General features: G+C 42.3%; 1 protein-coding gene across 3 annotated transcripts in view; it reads left to right on the forward strand.

Annotated features, from left to right (window-relative positions):
* Positions 1-19,277, forward strand: part of CCDC102B (coiled-coil domain containing 102B) — a 152,579-nt gene that overhangs the window by 66,156 nt on the left and 67,146 nt on the right. The window contains exons 6-7 of one of the 3 annotated variants that reach the window (XM_068147757.1): positions 14,501-14,604; positions 14,912-15,001. The exons of the other annotated variants lie outside the window; for them this stretch is intronic. Of the exons in view, the coding sequence (XP_068003858.1) occupies positions 14,501-14,604; positions 14,912-14,924 (117 nt within the window). The 3' untranslated portion in view covers positions 14,925-15,001. Of the gene's footprint in view, positions 1-14,500; positions 14,605-14,911; positions 15,002-19,277 lie in introns of those variants that run through there. 3 annotated transcript variants of the gene reach the window in all.

Below are 19,277 nucleotides of genomic sequence, written 5' to 3' on the forward strand. Positions count from 1 at the left end.
ATGAGGAGCAACGACTAGAAGTGTTTCATATCCAATTTATTCTTCCTATGATGGAAAGGTTTGCTTTTCCTCTTAATGAAAATAAGATTTGTCTTTAAACCACCTTGGATATGATTCCCTAACCTGATATAGTACTTTGGAACACTAGAATACATTTTATATCATCGTCTGTAATTTTCTGAATAGGACTATTCATCTCATTCACTTGTGTTTTGTCCATTATAAAGAAGGGTCCTCATACTGAAGTAATAAAATGAAATCAAATGATGAGAAAACTCCAACACATCTGAAATCAAAACAAGGCACTACTGAAGTATTTGGCAAGGAGTTTTAAAAAATATTGTTGTTCAGTAGTATGGGCTAATACTTGTTCTTGATGTTCTCTAAACTATTAATTGCTTAAAAACAGTACATTAGTCAATCATAGAATGGATTAGGTAGGAAGGGACCTTAGAGATCATTTGCTTCAACCTCAATTCTTCACAGCTAGACTTGGCTGCTCAAGGCTTCATCTGACTGGGTCTTGAACACATCCCCTCCAGGGAGGGGACACCCACAACCTCCCTGGGCAACCTGTTCCAGTGTCTCACCACCCCTACTGGTGTGGTGGAAATGCACATTGCATCTCGAATGCACTTTTATTTGTTGTTGTTAGGATTGTTGCTAAACAGAAGGTAAGAAAATAACTACATCACTATTCTGAACATGGATGAGACTTGAGAAGTACGAAGCTTTGCGATTTTAGCTTAAACAAAGACACTGAATATGAATGGCACAGAAAGCAATTGATAAAATACTGCCCTTGATAGTATGTACAGTTCAATTTTATATAAATATATATTTAAATATAAACCTAAACAAGCACGCTTTGTAGACACAGAGAATCATAAGGAAAGAGTGAATCATCCAATTCATGGTATCTTCCAAAGCTCAGGTACATTGAACTGAATTGAGTTTCTATCAGCTCCAAGCAGTAAATCAGCATCACAGTAGAATAGAATCATTCATCAGAAATGCCTGGCAGATGCTATTTATGAACTCTGAGATAAATACTATGCCAGCTCTTATTCTGTGGGGTTTTAAATTTCTTTTAACACAAGGTCTGTTATAAATTGTGATATGCAGAATCTGAAATAAAATGAATGCTCTCTGTATAGAGTAGTAAGATCTGGTTTTGATCTAGTGAAGGGAGGCTGATAGAGCCTGGCTTGTGTGCATGTAGCTTGAAGTAACACTGGAACAGGTTGCCCAGGGAGGTGTTTGAGGCCCCTTTCACTGGAGATATTCAAGGTGATGAGGCCCTGGACAGCCTGGTCTAGTTGAGGATGTCCTTGCTGACTGTGGGGAGGTTGGACTAGATGACCTTTGAATGTCTCTTCCAGCCTGGACCGTTCTATGAATTCATATCCATCTTTGAACCGTGGACAAAAATACAAGGCTTTGTGTTTTTCTTATTCTGAGAGCAGTGCTGCTGGCCTAAGGAACTTCTCTTGTGCCTGTGTGTTTGTTCAGTTTAGCTCTGGAGAAACAGGAACTGTGTTTCATGAAAAAAATATAAAAATCAGCTAAATTGATATTTTGAAATGTCACCCATGATGTGGTGGCATTTTCTAATATATCCCAAGGTAAATATAACCTTTCGCTCAAGGTTTTTGTTGGTGGGAATTTCGTGGTCAAATAGCTTGCTTCTGATTTGGAGTCTTTCTTATTTAAATGAGAGTTGTTTGTTGTGTGGATTTTAATCCTTTTTTGTTTAAGTAATTTGATTTGAAAGCAGATTTGCTTTCTATGCAGCAATTATCCATGAATTATCTTTCATTGTGCCCAATAATAGTGTGTAATCTGAAGTAGTTGAACACCAATGTGCTGTAAACAGTCTCCAGAGAAAGAAAAATTGATTTATCGGTATTAGTTTCATCACGCTTTGTATTAAGGTCATCAGCATCTTGTGTGCTCTGATTATACTTCATTTCAGACAAAAGATTTGCCTGCTTATGCTGTTTAAAGCATAAGAAACATCAATCAAATTATTCTCCTTCTAAAATAAAAATGAGCTTTCAACATGCCCACAAGGCTTCGATTACACCATAGTTGTTGCTAGGGATTTTGATTTAGAGTAGACTAGAGAATACAAATGGAGAATACTCCTTTTATAAATGTAGTTGCTACCTATCCACCAGGCCTTCAAGAGAAATAAAGAATGCAGAGTAGTATGCTGTCTTGCATGACCTGACATAGCCAACAATTGTTGATGGTGAGTGACAAATTGAAGACCATCCAGTGTCCTGCATATCTTTAACAACCTTATTTACATAAGCAAAATAAATTATTATTATTCATTCAAATTTCTAAACATTTTCATTTCTCTACATCTGTGAGAGACTTATTCTTGGTCTGCCTGTTTAAGCAGACCAAGGGGAACGTTGTAACAAAGGATGAGGAAAAGGCAGAGATACTTAACACCTTCTTTGCCTCAATTTTTACTAGCAGGACAGAATGTCTTCCAGACAGCTGGCCTGCAGAGCTGGCAGAAGGAGCCAGGGACCAGCATAGTTTTCCTCTGTTCCAGAATGGGGTAGTTGGTGATCTGCTCAGCTGCTTGGATCCCCACAAGTCCATGGGACCAGATGGGATTCATCCTAGGGATGGATCTGACCTCAGTGCCAGGCAAGATCATGGAACAGGTCATCCTGAGTGCAATCACAGAGCACTTAGAGGATGGCCAAGGGATCAGGCCCAGCCAGCATGGATTTAGGAAGGGCAGGTCCTGCCTGACCAAACTGATCTCCTTCTATGATCATGTGACCCGCCTGGTGGATGTGGGGAGGCCTGTGAATGTAGTCTACCTGGACTTCAGCAAGGCCTTTGACACCGTCCCCCATAGCAAACTGCTGGCCAAGCTGTCAGCCCATGGCTTGGACAGGAGCACACTGCGATGGGTTAGGAACTGGCTGGAGGGCCGAGCCCAGAGAGTGGTGGTGAATGGTGCCACATCCAGCTGGTGGCCAGTCACTAGTGGTGTGCCCCAAGGATCAGTGCTGGGCCCCATCCTCTTTAACATCTTTATTGATGATCTGGATGAGGGCATTGAGTCCATCATCAGTACATTTGCAGACAACACCAAGCTGGGGGCAAGAGTTGATCTGCTGGAGGGTAAAGAGTCTCTACAGAGAGACCTCGACAGGCTGGACAGGTGGGCAGAATCCAAGGGCATGAGATTGAACACATCCAAGTGCCGGGTTCTGCACATCGGCCACAACAACCCCATGCAGAGCTACAAGCTGGGGTCAGAGTGGCTGGAGAGCAGCCAGGCAGAGAGGGACCTGGGGGTGCTGGTTGATGGTAGGATGAAAATGAGCCTGCAGTGTGCCCAGGCAGCCAAGAGGGCCAATGGCATCCTGGCCTGCATCAAGAACAGTGTGGCCAGCAGGAGCAGGGAGGTCATTCTGCCCCTGTACACTGCACTGGTTAGGCCACACCTCGAGTCCTGTGTCCAGTTCTGGGCCCCTCAGTTTAGGAAGGAGGTTGACTTGCTGGAGCGTGTCCAGAGAAGGACAACGAAGTTGGTGAGGGGCTTGGAACACAAGCCCTATGAGGAGAGGCTGAGGGAGCTGGGGCTGCTTAGCCTGCAGAGGAGGAGACTCAGGGGTGACCTTATTGCTGTCTACAACTACCTGAAGGGGGATTGTAGACAGGCGGATGATGGTCTCTTCTCCCAGGCAGCCAGTACCAGAACAAGAGGACACAGTCTCAGGCTGCACCAGGGGAGGTTCAGGTTGGATATTAGGAAGAAGTTCTATACAGAAAGAGTGATTGCCCACTTTATTTGTATAATAAATAGCCTCGCTGTTGATATTTTGGCCTCGTTTGTGCCTCTAATTTCATAACGTGGAAATATTCAAAAAAACTGAGTCTCTTTCCCTCTCTAGACTGTGACAACATCTATGATGATCTTTATTGAATTAGTATATTCACCCAATTTTGGGTCAGTGGTTACCATAACATTGTGTAGTCGCTTTATCCAGATTTTACACAGATTTTTATCTTTTTGCCTCTCAAGATCGCATACATACAGCACAAAGCATGTCATTAGCATAGATTCATAGAATGGTTTGTATTAGAAGGGACCTTAAAGATTAACTAGTTTCAAGCTGCCTTCCATGGGCAGGGATACCTTCCACAGGACTCTCTTCCACTGCTTGGTATGGAGGGATACTACACTATCCCTGTTCTTAGGAATGTATTACCTCTTCACTCTCAAATGCCCTTTTCAGATCCATAGAATGAGTTGGATTTCAAGACATCTTAAAGGTCATCTAGTTCCACCCCCCCTGCCATGGGGAGGAGTACCTTCTGCTAGACCAGGTTGCTCAAGGCCTCATCCAACCTGGCCTAGAACATCTCCAGGTAGGGAACATACACAGCCTCCCTGGGCAACCTGTTCCAATATTGCCCCATCATCACTGTCATGAATTTCTTCCTAATCTCCAATCTAAATCTGCCCTTCTCAAGCTTCAATCCTTTCCCTCTCATGATACCACTACTTGTCAAAAGTCCCTTCCTGGCTTTTTTGCAGAAAACAACTGGTAGAATAATCCTAATTCAGTGTTAACCAAGCTAGGCAGCAGGAAATTCATATGTTGCAATTAAAACAATAAAATGCAAATGAAAATAACTTTGATATTTATTTTTTTCCCTACTGAAAGAATCATTCTATCACATAGTTCCTGATTCAATGAAAACCTCATTTTCCACCATGCCAGAAATTCTGTGCTCCTAAGAAAAATATGAAGCATTTCATTAGTCACTTTGGTTTAAATAATTTTGATGTTTAGCATATGGCATAACTCAAGTTTAAAGTATTGATGAAATAACCCTGATTCTAGGGGGGCAAAATCTGAAATTCTGCTTGAATATTGGTAAAAATAATGTAGATTTATATTTTTTTGTCTCTAAAGTTTCCTTTTTGAAAGTCTCACAAAACAACATTAGAATGGTAAATAGGGAATGGACCGGTCTCTGGAATGCGACCAGAGAAAGGGCCATGAGGATGATGAGAGGGCTGGAACTTCTCTGATGAGGACAGGCTGAGAGAGTTGGGGTTGTTCAGTCTGGAGAATGCTCCAAGGAGACCTTATTGAGGCCTTCCAGCATCAGAAGGAGGCCTACAGGAAAGCTGGGGAGGGACTTTTTAGGACGTCAAGTAGTTATAGAACTAGGGAGAATGGAGCAAAACTAGAAGTGGGTAGATTCAGATTGGATGTTAGGAAGAAGTTCTTCATCATGAGGGTGGTGAGACACTGAAACAGGTTGCCCAGGGAGGTGATGAAAGCCCCATCCCTGGATTTTTTTAAAGGCCAGGCTGGATGTGGCTCTGAGCAACTTAATCTAGTGTGAGGTGTCCCTGCCTATATCAGGGGGTTTGGAACTAGATGATCCATAAGGTCCCTTTCAACCCTGACAATTGTATGATTCTGTGAATGTCCATGTTAAAATGAGCTGCTTGGTTATTTCTTAATTGGTTTAATTTCCCATTTTGCAGTTCTTTTGTGATAAAAATTGTCTTTTGGAAATACTTATTATCTCCAATTACTTGTCCACATTTGAAGATTCACAGTTTTCAAGATAATTCCTTCTTTGTTTGTCACAGTTCAGCCTTAGCTACAATGTCAGCATTTCATTACAGACACTTAATTCTTAAGGCCATCTCTTCTGTTGGCAGGATTAAGGACAGGAGAGGAAAATCACTGCCAATTATTGTTTCCTTCTGGTATTGTTCTTTAAAACATTTTTATTCTTTGCCTGCATACCATCAACATTAAAAGATCACAGAAAATCCTGGTAATTAGAGTTCAGCTCTGTTATTTCACTTGCTCCTTCATTATGTATTAACAACATTCAGGATACTTAATGGAATCTATCTTTCTTTCTTACCAATTGAACCCATTATATCTCATCTCTGCTTATTCTTTGAGGGACAGGCAGTTGTTGCACAATACTCTTTGTTTATAAATGCAAAATTCTTCATATTCCAAAATAAGAAGACTGGAATAAAGCAGAAAACATCTCAATAGGTGTGAGAGTCTAATAAGTTTATCTCTGTTGATGTGAGTCAACAAAGATAAACTGATAGCAGAGCCACTGGAAAGAAGGTGGAAAGAATCCTGTCCACCAATCCTGGATGCAAATCAGCTTGTGATTGCATCGTGATAACACGGGACTACAACAATGGACCCAAGGACCCAGCCATCACACCTTTAGGGCAAGATAATCTCCACCCATCAAGTACCCTGGGCAGGGTGATACAATAGGTTTTACCACCTGTTTCCTGCGGTGTAAGGAATGTGGGGGGCCTTGTCTGGATGGAGACGGGGTAGACAGACATTTCCCCCCCTCCAGCCAGGATCTTGCCCAAACACACAGCAATACACAGAACCTAAGGATTATTTCCTGCCCCTGGAATTCCTGAGGGACAATATTTGAATACATACCTAAGGACTAAAAACTGTATAAAAGACTGGTTTGTAGAGAGAGAAACAGAGGAGAAAAATGGGGAGAAAAATGGAGATGAAGGAAAACACGGGAGACGGGCCAGGCCGCTGAAAAGAGAAAGCCGGGACAATGCTGCTCCGGAGAAAAGAAGCTGCCCGGAGGACCACAGCTCCAGCCAAATCCTCAGCACCCTTTCTCTACAGACCCAGGCTGCCCAGAGGAGCCTCAGCACCGTTCCTGTACCAACCCAACATCTCCCCAGAGGACCACAGCTCTTCTCCAGCAAAAGCCTCAGCACCATTTCCCTACAAACCCAACATCTCCTGCAGCACCTTTCCTCCACAGACTTTAACTGTCTTGGTGGGGATGAGGGGTGTGGTAATATAATTCCTTTCCTCTTCTCTCTCTCTTCTCTCTCTCCCTTTCTATTTTCTCCCTCTCCCTTTCTTATGTCCACTTTATTTATGTAATAAATAGTCTAGCTGTTGATACTTTGGCCTCGTTTGTGCCTCTAATTTCACAACACGGGAATATTTAAAAGAACTGTGTCTCCGGACCGAGGCATTTAATGTCTCTGGACCTTGACAATAGGTCTGCCATATCTGCCACTTTGTCAAATGATTAGTTTAATAAACAGAATATCCATCCAAAATAAAGAAAAACAACAACAACAAAAAAAGATTTTATTTTTCTTGTGCATCATCAATGGACATTTTTTGTTAAACCAATGAGGAAATTAGTTTTCAAACTTCATTTCCTTCTTGATCCACAGCGTTAAATGTCGCACAGGAATTTTGGTAGCTTCTCTGCTTTTTTCTTCTACTAAGAGGGAGCAGAAGCAGAGTAAATAATATTACTGATGGTGCTGGTTGTTTGCTCTGAGTTCTGTCAGCAGGCAATGGATGAGGTAAAGTAACAATCATTAGTATCAGTCTAAATAGCACTTAGGTGCTTAAGATCTGAAGGAGAAAGGTTCAAGGAGAAAAAAGTGTCCCCTCCTCAGAATGCTGTTCAGTTTTGCTCAGAATTGTTTGTTTGTTTTACTGGTATAGTGGGATAGACACTACAGAAGGAAAATAAGTAATTAAATGCTATTTTAGTGCATTCCTCAGTGAAAATTAACTGTCGCTCTGTTTAAGATTTGACCTTCACTACTGTGATTAAATCAGTTTGTTGGTGTTATTCTAATCATAATTAACTTCTAACATATTGTTACTCTAATTAGTGTCTTAACTGTGTAATCCAAACATGCGGTTACTTTATTATTAGAATAGAATAAACCAAACCAGGTTGGAAGAGACCTTCAAGATCATCGCGTCCAACCCATCAACCAATCCAACCCACCCAAACAGCTAACCCATGGCACCAAGTACCCCATCAAGTCTCCTCCTGAACACCTTCAATGACGGCAACTCCACCACCTCCTTGGGCAGCCCATTCCAATGGGCAATCACTCTTTCTGTACAGAACTTCTTCCTAACATCCAACCTGAACCTCCCCTGGTGCAGCCTGAGACTGTGTCCTCTTGTTCTGGTACTGGCTGCCTGGGAGAAGAGACCATCATCCGCCTGTCTACAACCTCCCTTCAGGTAGTTGTAGAGAGTGATAAGGTCACCCCTGAGTCTCCTCTTCTCCAGGCTGAGCAACCCCAGCTCCCTCAGTCTTTCCTCATAGGGCTTGTGTTCCAAACCCCTCACCAACTTTGTTGCTCTTCTCTGGACTCATTCCAGCAAGTCAACCTCCTTCCTAAACTGAGGGGCCCAGAACTGGACACAGTATCTGAATTACAATGACACTCATATATAAAGGCCAAATATCTAGGCAATGAAGAAAGGGTTCTGTAGTAATACAGTTAAATTTGTTTTACCAAAATTACCCAAGTTTTCTATTCCATTTCTCTGATATTTTGGTTCATCTCTCTGGTATCAGTCTAGTATCTAAGGTTTTTAGTCATCCTCAAAAGGGATGAAGTGAGGGGAACTTTGCAGAGTATTTTCTGTGCCCTGAGCAGTATATAGAATGTCCAGAATTTAGGCCAGCTAATGATCACAGCATGGACTGGGTTGGAACGGACCACCAAAGGACATCCAGTCCAAGCCCTTCTGCAGCCAGCAGGGGCATCCTCAACTAGATCAGGTTGTCAAGCCTCACCTTGAATATCTCCAGGGACTGAGCCCCAGCCACCTCCCTGGGCAACCAGGTGGTGAGGTATATAGTGAAACTAAGCAGCTTCAGTGGAATAATCTACCTTTCTCATATTTTGCTTTCCTGCCTCTTAATTAATAACGATCCAAAATCCAATTTCTCTCTTCCCTTGCTCTAAAATGCTTCCTTCCAGATGGTAATAACATTTAGCTGTGTTTATATACATGTTCTGAGATCCATTGCTTGAAACTCTTCTGGCTAAGAAGAGTTTCTGGGGAAGTGAATGAAAAAAAAAATCATAGAGGCTGTAAGAAACTCACCCTGCCTGCAAGAGGAAAAAGGCTGCAATTAGTTTTCTCTTCTCCTCCTTGCTGTGGGGTGGGTGAAGAAAACAGGCAAAATGTGAGTGGTGTTTGTTATCTGTGGCAGCAGCTGACCATCCAGTCAGCACTGCACATCAATTCTGGATTAGTCACAGTGTGTGCTGTTTGTTATCCAGTACGTGTCTTATGGAAGATAAGAGATATTAAAGAGCAAACAACACATAGGACAGCAGACTCATTCTCCTAGTCATAGAAATGTGTTTGGTCTCTAAAATAGCTGTGTAAAACACAATTAATTAGTATAACCATCACTTTGGACTCAGTAATGTAACCTAGTTTCATCTCCTTTTTTCACATGATAAAGTTTCCAATTAATTATAACTATTTTATTTCTATGGAGCAGGTTTTTGTGCAATTTAAAAGGAGGGACTATAGGAGATGAAAGGTAAAAAGTCCTCATAGTTTGTTTCTTGTGAGACTGGAGATACTCTGCCTAAGTGGATTACATGAGCACTACATCCATAGCATTTATGTTGCTGTAGACATCATGGCTGAAGGGGCAAGGCACGAGCTCCTTGTTCCAAAGACCTCTTAATCCTTGTACGAAGAAAGAAATGTTTGATTCCAGTTTAATACTCACTAGTGTTTTGTTCTCCATCTCTCGCTCTTGGGTGAAGCTTATTTGAGGAGTCAGCTGCAGAAAACCACTTTTTATAATGCCAGAAGTTCTTTTTAACCTCAGTTAATTAGGTTTTTGATGTGAGTAGAGTCAGGAAATAAATGCAGTGTACCAAGATTGTGTTGACAACAGATAGCAGAATATCAACAGTTCCTTTTATTTTGTTGGTTCCCATGGAAACAATCAAGTACGAGATGTCACTGACAAAACTGCAGACTGCAGCAGCAATCATTAACTTTAGCAGGACTGTGCTTTGTGCTTGATGTATCTGAAAAATAACAGTGGGGCTTATTCTATTTTTTTTTCCTTCCATTTGCTTGTCTGTTCTTTTCAATGGGATAAGCAGGAGCTAATAAAAAAGGGAATGCTGAAGTGTGGATTGTTGGGTGTTCAGGCTCTGGCTATGTCAGTATTAATGCTTTTTTCTGGCTCTGGCTATGTCAGTATTAATGCTTTTTTCTGCTGGTGCATGTATGTTTGTTGTGGTTTAGAGCAGGACAGATTGCTCTCATACCTCTGTGGCAAAAAGAAGATGGCTTTACACGTAGGATTGGAGTAGTGGAAAGCTTAAATGGAAAAGTTTTTCACAAGCTGCAGTGCAATATTATGGTGCATAGTGGTGAGCGTAGTAAAGCATACAAAATACACAGGAATGCAGGGAGGTTGGAGCAGGAGATCGCTGAGGTCCCCTCCAACCTAAGCCATTCTATGGTTCTATGATTCTGGGCTTAACACAGAAGCTCATTAAGCCAAAAGCTTCACACAAAACCCTCCACAAAATCAGACCAACATCCAGTACTCCTTTTCTCCCAGCCTGGGGTTCAGCACATGCCCCAAAGCTGGTTTCAGGCTGGCCAGGTCTGAAACTGCCTCCCCTTAGTCCCTGGGACTAGACCCAAGCAGGCCAAGACTGCACAGCAAAATTAGTCAGACCAAGAAAGCCACTGATAAGACTGAAACCATCCCATACACACTAGATAAGGGAGCTCACTACACCCAGGGATGTGGAGAGGAAGAGAGAGCAACTGACTTCTCAGGCAGCTTTATTATGGTGTAGGATTTATGGGAAGAAATACATAATTTCCTGTGTCCACCCACTGGGCTGGACACTCCAGACACTGGAGGTCTGGAACTTTGTGGTCTTCCTTAAAAAGCACCCAGCTTGAACTGGGACAATGCTTGCACATGGTTGGGTTTCCTTGGCAGAAGCTCAGTGCAATACAATGGTGAAATAGCTTTTTTTATGAGAGAAGAAATGAAAATGAGGTTTCATCATGGTTCTGGTGATTGATGAGATTTGTACAACGAGAGGGAGTCCAATTACTAACCAGTGTTTCAGGCAAAAAGATCACTGAGTTTCTCAGTCACTGCTGACTGCTAATCAATTTGTTGAGGGATGATTAAGATGTTTTGCTTTGACCTAATATGACTTAGTAGTTTGAGACCCAGCTAAATGACTCTTTCTGATAAGGGATCACATTTGTGTTTCTAAATATAGGCTCTCAGTTCCCTGTTTTAGAAGGGAAAACTGTAAATTGCTCTTTAGGGTTCTAGAATTCCCTCTGTTTTCACCTTACTCAAAAGAGGAATCTGTCATAATACTCAGTATCACAGTATCACAATAGAACTTAGGTTGGAAAGGACCTCGAGGATCATCGAGTCCAACCTATCAACACAGACCTCATGACTAGACCATGGCACCAAGTGCCACGTCCAATCCCCTCTTGAACGCCTCCAGGGATGGGGACTCCACCACCTCCCTGGGCAGCCCGTTCCAATGACGAATGACTCGCTCGGGGAAGAACTTCCTCCTCACCTCGAGTCTAAACCTCCCTGGCACAGCTTGAGACTGCGTCCCCTTGTTCTGGTGCTGGTTGCCTGGGAGAAGAGGCCAACCCCTTCCCGGCTACAACCACCTTTCAGGTAGTTGTAGAGGGCAATGAGGTCACCCCTGAGCCTCCTCTTCTCCAGGCTAAACAATCCCAGCTCCCTCAGCCTCTCCTCATAGGGCTGTGCTCAAGGCCTCAAAGCCTCAAACAATCAAACAATCTGAGTTCATACTCAAACAATCTTTGTTCATGGAGGTTGAAAAAGAGGACGAATTAAGTCACAGATTCACAGATTGCATCAGGTTGGAAGGAACCCTCAAACGTCATCTTGTCCAATGACCCTGCAGTCAGCAGGGACACCTCCAACTAGACCAGGGTGCCCAAGATCACAGCAAGTCCAATTTTGTATGTCTCCAGGGACAGCGCCTCAACCACGTCCCAGGGCAACCTGTTTCAGTGATTTACCAGTCAAATTTTAAGGAATTTCCTCCTTATGTCTAACAACCATAAACTCTCTTTCCCCCTCCTTCCCCCCCCCACCCCCCCCACCAAACTGAGTGTCAAGCCAGAGTCTTTTTCCCGCAGACTCATCTTTCAAATGTGGGGATGGCCTTTTCCTGGAACTTTAAGGCTTTCTTCTTCAACCATCTCCAGCCTTCCTGTGCTCTTTGGTCCTTCAGGGACTCTGTTGATGAGTCTTTGAAACAGACCAAGGTCTGACCACTGAAAGTCCAGGAGAGCATTTCTGCTGATATTCCTCTTTACTTCTCCAACAGCTGGAAACTCAAACTTTTGTTGCTGCTGTGGTAAGGCAACCCCCAATTATTACACCACTCACAAAGTCAGAGATCACAGGATCATAGAATGGCTTAGGTTGGAAGGGACCTTAGAGATCATCTACTCCAACCTTCCTGCTATGGACAGGGTCACTTCATAACTAGACTTGTCTGCTCAAGGCCTCATCTACCCTGGCCTTGAACACCCCCAGGCAGGGGGCATCTACAACCTCCCTGAGTGGCCTATTCCAGAGTCTCACCACCCTCATACCAAAGAACGTCTCCCTGAGATCCACTCTAACCCTACTCTCCCTCAGCTTCAAACCATGCCCCCTTGTCCTATTGCTAGACACCCTTATGAAAAGTCCCTTCCCATCCTTCCTGTAGGATCCCTTCAGATGAAGATGCTGTTGGCATATTATTATCATATCATATCACATCATATCATATCATATCATATCATATCATATCATATCATATCATATCATATCATATAAAATATTATAGTATATTATAAAATATTATAGTATATTAGAATATATTACATAATGCAATATGTTGTGACATAATTATATAACATATTTTATGCTATATTTCTATGTTATAATTATACAATATATTATGATAGCATTATTGTTGTTATTATTATTTTCTAAGATCATCCTCCTTAACATTTTGACAAAGTAATTTTCTGTTTTGTTATGGGCTGTGGGAACAGGAGTTGAACATACATATGGATATGCAGATGGCTTTATGTTCTATTCTAGTAAAGAAAGTCATCTTAGGTAAATTTAAACATAAAAAAAACCATATCTAAAATTCACTGTATTGTTATCAAACCCTTTTGGAATATTTTTCTGTAAGAGAGGTTCAATTTTTGTGGGTTTTGTCTAGGTTGCTTAGATATCATTAGGAAAAATACAGTGGTATAATGATTGTATGAAGAAATCTAACAGGGTGGTGTCCCACATGCAGGTAGCCATCATTTCAGTGTAGGTAGCTCTTCAGATGCATGCAGGTGATGTACGGAGGGCCACAAGGATGATCAGAGGGCTGGAGCACCTCTCCTATGAGGACAGACTGAAGGAGTTGGGGCTGTTCAGTCTGCAGAAGAGAAGGCTCCGAGGTGACCTCATTGTGGCCTTCCAGTATCTGAAGGGGGCCTACAGGAGGCTGGGGAAGGACTTCTCAGGATGTCAGGTAGTGATAGGACTAGGGGGAATGGAATGAAGCTGGAGGTGGGGAGATTCAGGCTAGATGTGAGAAGGAGGTTCTTCCCCATGAGAGTGGTGAAGCCCTGGAATGGGTTGTCCAGGGAGGTGGTCGAGGCCCCGTCCCTGGAGGTGTTTAAGAGCAGGGTGGATGAGGCTCTGTCCAGCCTGATCTAGTGTGGGGTGACCCTGCCCATGGCAGGGGGGTTGGAACTAGATGATCCTTGTGGTCCCTTCCAACCCTGAATGATACTATGATAGTACGATCCAGCTAAAATTCTGTAGCACAGAGGCATCATTCCTCACATCCTCAGTAATCTTTTTGCAAGATTTATCTAACAGTCAGATAAGATCATACCAAAATTTAAGTTGTTTGGTCTGGACAAAAAAAAGAAGGCTGGTCCATTGATATGTCAAGGTAAGTGATAACATTGAATATAATAAACCTTTCTCTCATGGTAACATAGCAAATCCCTGACCCATCACTTTCCAAAGCAAATTTATGGTATAAAAGCTTTGTGAATGTCAGGTATGATTTGAACACAAAATTTTGGTCAAAGACCTGGCTTTAAAAACTGTGGCATTAAATCTGGTGCTGGTTTAAAATCTGGACTACTTATAAATGTCTGTACTGCTTGTGAAGTGATTCAGACACCACACACACACACATACACAAATGCTCTTAATACTCCTAAGCAGATTTGTTTAGACTCATAGATTTGTCAGGGCTGGAAGGGACCTCAAGGATCAGCCAATTCCAACCCCTCTGCCATGGGCAGGGACACCTCACACAAGATCAAGTTGCTCAGAGGCACACCCAGCCAGGCAAAAGTTAAACTTGCTTTAATTTTTACTTTGAGGAAATGATACTTTACACAAATTAGGATATATGCTAATTAGATAATTAATATATTCTACCTTAGAGAATTGAAATGTGTTTGGAGGGCTCTAAGAATGTATTTGGATATTTTTTTGCTAGTCTGCTTTCAACTATTAAAACTGAAGAGAATGAAAGTGTAGTAAATTTATTTACTTCTTTTCTCAGAGTGGATTTTCTTTTGGACTGATCACATTTAAGAGGGTGAATGCTCTCATGGAAATCAATGAGTGTTACTTTCATGTATTAAGAGAAAACATCATATTCCATAGGTAGGATTTTTGTTTTCTGTGTTTCTGGATCTATTTAAAATCTTCAAGCACTCTAAATATTCAATTAAAATAAATATAGAAAGTTAGCTGCAGAAAGCAGTATCAACTCTTTCTGTATGAACATCAACTAGAGCAGAACTTCCTTGAAAAGTGCAAAGGGAGGAAAAGCTGAATTGGCTTATCCACCCCTACTAGCAGAGTCAAGCTGCTCTTTGGAAGAGCCTGCTTAGCCCACAGGCAGTAGCAGAAGTGATTTCCCTCTCCACATTTACTCTAGGTAACAGAGATATTTATTTCTTTTTTTCAGGAAACTGTTCTAAGCCATGCTAAGCAGCAAGCTGGAATTGCAGAGCAAGCAGCCTGTTTGCTTGTGGGGAAATGACAAGCTGGCTGTGCTCAGAAGAGTAACATCTCACTTTAGCAAGATTTATTGCAGCTTCAAGCTGAGACAAATTCCTTGATAAAACAAAAAAAAAAGGAAAAGGGATGTGATGGTCTTGACCACAGCACTGTCCTCATGATTAATTGGTCTGTGCTGTATGTTCGGGCCTGAAGAAGACAGGCAGTAGTTCCCTGCTTCAGTTTCCTCATTCATCAAAATGGAAAGCAATTTCCTACTTTGATACTTTGTTATGAACAGAAAAAATATTACTCATTAGAGGTTCTAGGTGCTGTGGGTCCATAGTACCAGAGTGAAACTTAACATAATATCTGTAGCCCTACATACTTGTGTGCTAGCACTCCTTCAACAGGATCTTTAACATGTCTGCTCCACTCCTTTGTGTGGGTTTGAAGCATTTCACCTGTGTGACACCCACATGGCTGTGGGTAGCTTCACTTTCCTTTTCTGTGTCTATACATGGAAATGAACTTCTGAGCCTGGAGAAGAGAAAGTCCCAGGGACACCTCGTTGCAGCCCTTCAGTACTCAAAGGAAGCCTATGAGAATGATGGGGACAATTTTATTAGCAGGGTGTCTCCAACAGGGCAGGGGGTGATGATTTTAAACTAAAATAAGGAAGATTTAGACTGGGTATAAGGAAGCTACTTATTACAGTGAAAGTGGTGCAACATTGGAACAGGTTGTCCAGAGAAATGGTAGAATTTCCATCCCTGGAAACAGGGATGCTCTGAGCAAACTGATGTATTTGAAGATGTCCCTGCTCACGGCAAGAGTGTTGGACTAGATGACCTTTAAAGGTCTCATAAATTCATAGAATGGTTTGGTTTGGAATGGACCTTAAAGATTATCTAGTTCCATCCCACCTGTCATGAACAGGGACACTTTCCACTAGACAAGGTTGCCTAAGGCCCCATCCAACCTGGGCTTGAACACCCCCATGGAGGGGTTATCCACAACCTCCCTGGGCAACCTGTTCCAGTGTCTCACCACCCTCACTGCCAAGAATTTCTTCTCCAGTCTAAATCTGCCCCCCTCAAGCTTTAATCCATTCTCTCTCATCCTGTAACTATAAGACCATGTAAAAAGTCCCTTCCCAGCTTTCTTGTAAGGTTCTTTTCAGGTACTGGAAAGCTGCTCTGAGGTCTCCCTGGAGCCTTCCCTTCTCCAGTCTGAACAGCCCCAACTCTCTCAGCCTGTTCTCCAGCCCTTTGATCATATTTGTTGCCTCCTCTGGACCTGCCAGGGGAGGTTCAGGCTGGAGGTCAGGAGGAAGTTCTATACAGAAAGAGTGATTGCCCATTGGAATGGGCTGCCCAGGGAGGTGGTGGAGTCGCCGTCATTGGACGTGTTCCTGAGGAGACTTGCTGGGGTACTTGGTGCCATGGGTTAGCTGTTTGGGTGGGTTGGATTGGTTGATGGGTTGGACACGATGATCTTGCAGGTCTCTTCCAACCTGGTTTGGTTTATTCTAATAAAGGTTTATTCTCATAAAGGTTTGCCCCAGCAGTTTCATGTCTTTCTTATGCTGAGGGCACCAGAACTGGACACAACAATCCAGGTGGGTTCTAATGAGAGCAGAGTGGAGGGGCAGAATCCTGTTCCTGGTTACACTGCTTTTGATGCAGCCCAGGATACATTTTGCCTTCTGGGGTGAAAACACACGTTGCCTCTTCCTACTCAAACCACTGAACTGTGTAGCTTTTTGCATAATTTCTACACATGATTCTATGAAGCTCTTTCCCCTCTTAACAGTGTAAATTATTTTGTTAACAAATTAAAATAGGGAAAAAATAGACACCACATATATTTTTAATAAACATTATGAATATGCAATAAATGTGCATGCTCCTATGAGATAAACATTCTGTGCACTCACTGCGTGAAGAAGCTTATCTCCTCCTGTACATTAGCAAATATTTCTAATTTTCCAGTTTTCTACAATACCCTTTGCACAAAGAAGTGGCACAGCTTGAATACCTTGTGAGAACCTCACTTGACCTACCAGCAGAGTATTCCTTTAATGAATAAGCCCTTTAATTATATTCTCGTTCTGCTATATGCTCAAGATTGTAAAATTCCTGAAGAGAAGACTAAGTAATTGAATAGCAATTTGAGTGTGATTTTATTAAATCAATTAGATTTACCAAAGTAATTTGAGAGACAGTGCAGCTATGCTGGCCACACCAAGTATATAAAAATTTAAACTAGATGCTTGTAAGTGTAGCAATAGTTTCTAATGGGAATTTGTCTTGGTTATAATAGTAAAAATGATTGATTCTACGTGTCTTGCAAAGCTTAGCCTGTAAGTTATTCTTATCCTAACAGCACCTCAGAGGTAGGCCATTTGACTTCAGATAGCTGGGGAATCACTAGGCATAGTAAAAGATTTAATAAACTGCAGAAAACTTCTAGCAGGCATTCAAATATTTCTGTGTTTGTCATTTAAAGAAAATAATATCTCCTGGATAAATAATATTGAGCAAATCATATCTCCTGTACTTTGATAAATCTGCACTCTGGCTTTCCATTGACATCATGTTAAAATTTTCTGTCTAATGTCCTCTGTCATATTTTATATGTTACTCTGGAAAGCCAAAGGAAAAATAATGTGTGCAATCTGATGAGTCTATGTTCTGTAATTAGCCAAAAACAAAGAGAAGGTTGTGAGGTGACAAACAGAAGGAGAGAAAGTGGTTACAAGGACTTACATGACCAAGAGCTCCTTTAGCTTGTCTGAAGAGATGAACTCATGCCAGAGTGGGAAATTATTGAGTATTAAAACCATCAAGATAAGGAGTGTGACTACCTATTTATTTTTTACCTTGCCTACCTTCCAAATAGTGGGAAAGGGCATATCTGTTTAAGCTGTCCTTAGTGTGATAAAATAGAATGCAATAGATGCAGATTTTATTGTCTGTTAATGGAAGAAGGACCTCATGATTCAGTTTTCATTGTCCCTCCATTTCTGTGACAATCTAATTCCTCTCTTCTATCTCCCATAAAATATCCATGATGTTCCAGAACATCTTGACTGCATTTCCTCACACAAAACTCACTGTCACTGCTTGCTATCAAGGGATACTATGCTATCCCTCTTCTTAGGAATACTTTTCCTCTCAACTTTCAAATGTCCTTTTCAGATTCATAGATTAATAGAATGGTTTGGAAGGCATCTTAAAGATCATTTAGTTCCACCCCCCCTGCCATGGGCAGGAACGCCTTCCACTAGCCCAGGTTTCTCATCCAGCCTGGCCTCGAACACCTCTGGGGAAGGGGCATCTGTGACCAACCTGGGCAACCTGTTCCAGTGTCTCACCAGCCTCACTGGAAAGAATTTCTTTCTAATCTCCACTCTAAATCTGCCCTCATGAAGCTCAATCTCTCATCCTATGAGCCCTTGTAAAAAGTTCCTTTCCACCTTTCTTGTCCAGCTCTTTTCAGGTACTGGAAGGCAGCTCTAAGAATCACCTGCCTTTAATATGACTATTAAAATGCCAATCACCATTTTTATGTTTCTTCTTCCCCTTATTTTACCTCCACCAGATGTGTGGATATTCAAAGTCCCTCCCTCCTTCCCAATCAATTCATATTTTAGTTTCCAAGCTTTTTGACTATCACAGCATCACAGTATAACTAAGGTTGGAAGAAACCACGAGGATCATCAAGTCCAACCTATCAATACAGACCTCATGACTAGACCATGGCACCAAGTGCCACGTCCAATCTCCTCTTGAACACCTCCAGGGATGGTGACTCCACCACCTCCCTGGGCAGCACATTCCAATAATGAACAACTCGCTCGGTGAAGAACTTTCTCCTCACCTCGAATCTAAACCTAAACCAAACCAAACCAAACCAGGTTGGAAGAGACCTTCAAGATCATCGCGTCCAACCCACCAACCAATCCAACCCACCCAAACAACTAACCCATGGCACCAAGCACCCTGTCAAGTCTCCTCCTGAACACCTCCAATGATGGCGACTCCACCACCTCCCCGGGCAGTCCATTCCATAGCGCAATCACTCTTTCTGTATAGAACTTCTTCCTAACATTCAACCTGAACCTCCCCTGGCACAGCCTGAGACTGTGCCCTCTTGTTCTGGTACTGGCTGCCTGGGAGAAGAGACCAACCTCTGCCTGTCTACAACCTCCCTTCAGGTAGTTGTAGAGAGTGATAAGGTCACCCCTGAGTCTCCTCTTCTCCAGGCTGAGCAATCCCAGCTCCCTCAGTCTTTCCTCATAGGGCTTGTGAGGTCACCCCTGAGCCTCC

Source organism: Melanerpes formicivorus, unplaced genomic scaffold (assembly GCF_026170545.1).
Source record: "Melanerpes formicivorus ecotype bairdi unplaced genomic scaffold, bMelFor1.0.p_v2 SCAF_15, whole genome shotgun sequence".
NCBI lineage: Eukaryota > Metazoa > Chordata > Aves > Piciformes > Picidae > Melanerpes > Melanerpes formicivorus.